The sequence below is a fragment of the Nematolebias whitei genome, chromosome 20 (genome assembly GCF_014905685.2).
Source record: "Nematolebias whitei isolate Nwh7 chromosome 20, NemWhi1, whole genome shotgun sequence".
NCBI classification, from domain to species: domain Eukaryota; kingdom Metazoa; phylum Chordata; class Actinopteri; order Cyprinodontiformes; family Rivulidae; genus Nematolebias; species Nematolebias whitei.
In genome coordinates, this window is record NC_056517.1 from 20649959 (window position 1) to 20655416 (window position 5458).

A 5458-nucleotide genomic window follows, 5' to 3' on the forward strand; every position below is an offset into this window, starting at 1 on the left:
AAGGCCCAAGACGATTGAACAGTTAGAGGCCTGTATTAGACATGAATGGGAGAGCATTCCTATTTCTAAACTTGAGAAACTGGTCTCCTCTGTCCCCAGACGTCTGTTGAGTGTTGTAAGAAGAAGGGGGGATGCCACACAGTGGTAAAAATGGACTTGTCCCAACTTTTTTGGGATTTGTTGACGCCATGAAATTTGGAAACAACAGATTTTTCCCTTAAAATGATACATTCTCTCAGTTTAAACTTTTGATCTGTGATTTGTGTTCTATTCTGAATAAAATATTAGATGTTGGCACCTCCACATCATTGCATTCAGTTTTTATTCACAATTTGTTTAGTGTCCCAACTTTTTTTGAATCCGGTTTGTATACTGATGTGTATGACGGGGCAGGAAATCATAAGATTGTTATCGTCTACCTGCTCCTTTTCGAACAAATTGTGTAAAATTGCATGTCAATTGGCATGACTGTTGTTATTTTTTTCTCTTTCTTTGTTTTTACTTTTAATTGTCGTTCGAAATAAACAAAATAAATAAATAAATTAGAGTAATTTTTCCCATTTCCTAAATTCAATTAGCTGCGGTAGCCATTTTGAATTGGGTTGACTCCAAAAGCCAATCAATTGTAGATGTGCGACCAGAAATTACTTTCTGAGAGTTTCGTTGGAATCCAATCAGCATTTCATGAGATATTTTGCTAAAAAACAAGCCAATTGATTAATTAAGTCTTTGAAGTACTACAATATTTAAAAAGGGACCTCAGTATATTTCTGTATTTGGTGAAATGGGTCTCTTTTGTTGCACATTCAAAATATGTTGTTGTAAAAATGCAGCAGAAATGTAAATGTTTTTAAAACTATAAATGTTTTTTTGTTTTTTTTTCACCATGATGTCACATGGATGTCCTTCAGCAGGCTGGTGAAGCGGTCAGTCAGGGGGACACACAGCGGCCCCAACAGGTTGTCCCAGCTGGGCTGCATGTACTCGCTGGCCCTGCGCTGGGCATCGCTCTCACAGCACATGTACTCATGGTTCGGAGTCACAATGTAGGGGATGAAGTAGTAATTACCGCTGGATGCCTTGAAGGGGAGCGCGAGTGATGTAAAAAATAAAATAAAATAAAATAGAAAGGAAGGATGAGTACTGGGTTTTAAAAGTCTGTAAATGCAGATGTAATGCAGTTGCTCTCCAGGTAAACACACATGCAGAACCCTGTTGCCAGGTGTGATGGGAGTCCAGGTGGAAGAACAATGGAAGCAGGTGGGAGATTAGAGGGTCATTAATGAGGAGGATGAGTACAAGCAGAGGAGCAGGACCTCTGGGATTGTCTGGTAACATCATGATATTAATTTAAAGACAACACAAGCAGGTTAAATTGTTAGTTTTTTCTTAATGACTACGTGTATTTTCACTTCTTTGTTCTCTGAATAACAAATAAAAACTTTACATTTTCTTGGCCACAAGCCAAATGAGAAAGCGCATGTTAAAACAAGACTAGCTCGTCTTTCTAGTTGTTTAATTTTACACAATTTTATTCAGGAATATGAATTTCAGGGACGATCCCTTAAATAACCAATCATTCAGAAGATTAATGTGTGACTTGCTTTTAACTTGGCCAAATAGATCATCCAGTGGACCAAACTTCAAATCCAACTGGACGTCTCTGATGGTCAAATGTCCAATTTATACACAGTTCAGATTCAAGGGGTCGTTTTAACATTATGGTTCATTAGAACCTGGATTGAAAAAAAATTGTAAATTAATTTTACCAAAACAACAAGATTAATGTTAATCTATATAGAAAGTGTGTACGGTGTGTCATTAAAATTAAATTAAAGTTATGGTTCAGTTATAGCACAGAAATAAATCTTTACTTTTTAGCTCCAATTAAGGGATAACAAAATATAAAACCTAACCTAAAAGTTCTACGTTGTTTCATGAGCATATCTTTATAAAATATAAATGCATAATAATAAGGTTTATTTAGGGTTGATCCTAAAACTCTTAAAGGTATGATTTGAAAACTGTGAGAGAAATCTTTATGTTTCCATCAAGAAGATGAAAAAACTGGGGGTTTTCTTCCCACTGTGACCAAGAGCTTGTTCAAAAGGAACTGGCTTGTTTATTTCAACGCAAAATGTTGTTAGAGTTGTTGTTTAAAATTATTATTATTATTATTATTATTATTATTATTTTCTTGTGTATTTTCCTTTGTACTGATACTCTGGCAAACACTTTCCTGCAGGATCAATAAAGTTCTATCTTATCTTATTATTTTCATTATTATTACTACACTATATGTAATTTAACCATCATCCATTTGATGTTTGCTGTTGGCCAATTGTTGTTTGTTTATTTTTGTTTTATCAAGATTAGTTGGCCTTTGTGACTGACAGGGATTCTACTGCTATTATCAGAATGTATAATTCATTTAGGCTTGGTGGTATTTCAGTCAACAATTCAGATCTTTTCAAGTGGGCATCATGAGTAGTTAATATTTTACCTGTTGCAGATAACACTTTGAAGGACCATAGTTTGGAGAAATGCTTGAGAACAACTCCAACAACTCATAGTATTTCATATAAACATTTTATAAACATTTCACATTGTTATCAGTTTTAAATTATATACATACAGTATTATATTTATAGTATGTAGTTATTTGCAGTTGCTAATAGTGGCAGAAGCAGCTAGCTTCTAGCAGAAACATCAGAATACTTTGAACTTCACTCCACAGCTTGTCAATTCTGTCAGACTAAAACTACTTATCCAAACTGAGGTGTTTAATGATATATCTTTAACAGGTAAGATATTAACTGTTCATAAACCTACCACAGAGTCCTACTTCAAAAGAGTGAAAATACCAAACGCACATTAACATTGTGAAAACACATAAAGACGTTGCACGCTGCATGTAAAGAACAAAAGCTGCATCATTGTTGCAACTTGTTTTTTCTTTGCCTTTATGAGTTAAATGTTATTATTGGATTTAAAGTGCAAGGAAGCCACAGTTTAAGCTGCTGGATTGTTAATACTAGATGTGATTCTTGAACTCTCCCAGCATGCACTGGTGCAGGCCTGCGACCTACTTTATTTTTCAGCCCAGAGCCTCTGTATTCAGGAGGCAACTGAACCCAGGGAAATCCTAACGCTGGTGGGCGACTTCCCTACTCCACACAGGTAATAGAGAAACATTAAATGCCAGTTTCTAGAAAAAACTGCTGCAGAAAACATGTCAAGACAACGTCTATCTAAACAAATGAGTTGGGGGGGGGGGGGTGGTGCAAAAGACAGAAAAGAGAAGCTTAACAAAGAGCAAACAGAAACACAGAAAGAGATTCCTGGATGGATTTCAACATGAGAGAACAGACAGCACTTGTCAAATGTTATTCCTAGTAATGAACAGCTGTGTGTATAAATCACAGTCAAACACACACACACACACTTACTGTGTTCTTCTGTGCCACCATGTCCTGTAAAGACACAAAGAGCATGCAATGTATTTCAAAGATGTACAACAAGTATATTTTTACCACACTGGTGTTTTTCATGAGGCGGCTGGACTAACTGTTCTGCACACAGCGCTCTGTAAATAACTCGGCGGGTCACTTTGTTCAGAGGCAGCGAGAAGGAACGGCATCCGTGAACTCAGATTACACTACAAGAGCGTGCTACCTTCAGTGACTGAGCAGTGTCGGGGTCGGTGTCATTGTACAAGATGACGTTGTTGGCCATGTCGAAGCTCTCCCTCACACCCAGGTGGTAAAACAACGAGGGTTGACGAAACACATCGCTCATGTCCACGACTGCGATGTCTGAAAAGGAGGTCACAGGATCGGTAGAGTAAATATACATGATTAATTTGATGATGCTGAAAAGTGATACTCGAACTGGGGTTCCCAAGGATGAATTTCATGTGCCGGTTAGCTTGACTCAACACTGTGACCCATTTAAAAAGACAGTTCGGATCTACTGGAGGGGGGTGGTTGTGCAGGTTTTTCAGAGTGAAGCTGTTATAAAACAGCAGCTACTCACTTTGGTCGTGGCACCACTCAGACTAGCCATTAGCTTGTCATTCTGGTCAGAATTAACCTGTGTTTCTCCAAACTTTAAAGAGGCATCTAAATCAATTTGGACAATTATTGGTGATAACCTCCCCACTGAACGCTACTTCATAATATCTGACTTGCTGTTTAAATCAGTTAGAAAATAGGGTTTAATGCCAAAAGGCATTATAATTGCCTATAAGCGTTTCTAATTTTTCTACTTTAGAAGCCTATTTTTCATTCCCAATTGTTGCATAAAAAAGAGCTGACGCAAATGCACTCCTGGATTCCAGGAAACATTCCTAACGCCTGCAGAGATCCAAATGGATTCAGGACTATCAGTCAAAAAGACAAGTTTGGACCTGTGCGAAGACAGAAGCAAGCACCTCTGTAAATCTGAAGCAGTCATTACAAATCCACTGTACGACTGTAAACATGACACTATTGTTCCAGCTATACCAGTTTTGTTGTAGCTGGTTTTACTTTGTTGCATCTGCGGCAGTAAAACTTTGTGTACCTATAAAGAAAATGGAGAAGTTGAGTGTTTTTCTTCTTCTAATAAAACCAACTAAACGAATAATTACAGCACAGACTATACGAGTGGTTTGCTTTTAGAATTGTGCACTTTAAACTAAAGCAACTCATCATTCTTTGATTTAGGAGATTAGAAAGCCATGTCAACTAACATATGGACTAAATGTCTCAGAATAGTTTGAACAACTCCAAAAAAGTTCAATCTGGTCCTCTGGACATTCAAAAAAAAAAAAAACAAAAGCAAAACAAAGCAAAAAAAAAAAATCTAGTAACGTTTCGTCTCTCATCCAACAGACTTCCTCAGTCTGAGGTGCTGTTTTCAGCTCAGTCTCTTAAATAGCACCTTCTTAGAGTGGATCAACCAGTTTGCTGCTGACAACCAAAACCAGCTGATCACATGCTCAAGAAGGACCATCAGCCTAACAATGGATCATTAGCACACTGATGGCTGTTTACTATTCACAGAGGGCTGAGTGATACTAGCAATCACAGCATTGTAAGAGGGGGACAGTTGAACCCGGAGGCCTCCACCCCTGTTTAATGATGGATGATTTCTTTTCACAAAGATGGCCTCCTTTACTCCTCTCTCAAACCATCGTTCCTCTCTGTCCAGGATGTGAACATCTTCATCCTTGAAAGAGTGACCGCTGGCCTGGAGATGAGTGTAGACCGCAGAATCCTGGCCTGATGATGTTGATCTTCTGTGCTGGGCCATCCTTTTGGCCAGTGGCTGTTTAGTTTCCCCGATGTAAGACTGATCACAGCCCTCCTGACACTGAACAGCATACACAACATTACTCTGTTTGTGCCGGGGGACTGGATCTTTGGGAAGAACCAGTCTTTGCCGTAATGTATTTTGGGGTTTAAAAGCCACTGGG

At 38.2% G+C, this 5458-nt stretch overlaps 1 protein-coding gene across 1 annotated transcript in view; it reads right to left on the reverse strand.

Moving 5' to 3' along the window:
• The window catches only part of map3k15 (mitogen-activated protein kinase kinase kinase 15), a 68810-nt gene that overhangs the window by 57842 nt on the left and 5510 nt on the right, over positions 1–5458 (reverse strand). Inside the window, exons 2-5 of the mRNA XM_037694139.1 lie at positions 3676–3815; positions 3450–3473; positions 3090–3167; positions 886–1079 (exon numbers count right to left, since the gene is read on the reverse strand). Coding sequence (XP_037550067.1) covers positions 886–1079; positions 3090–3167; positions 3450–3473; positions 3676–3815 — 436 coding nt within the window. The remainder of the gene's footprint in view (positions 1–885; positions 1080–3089; positions 3168–3449; positions 3474–3675; positions 3816–5458) is intronic.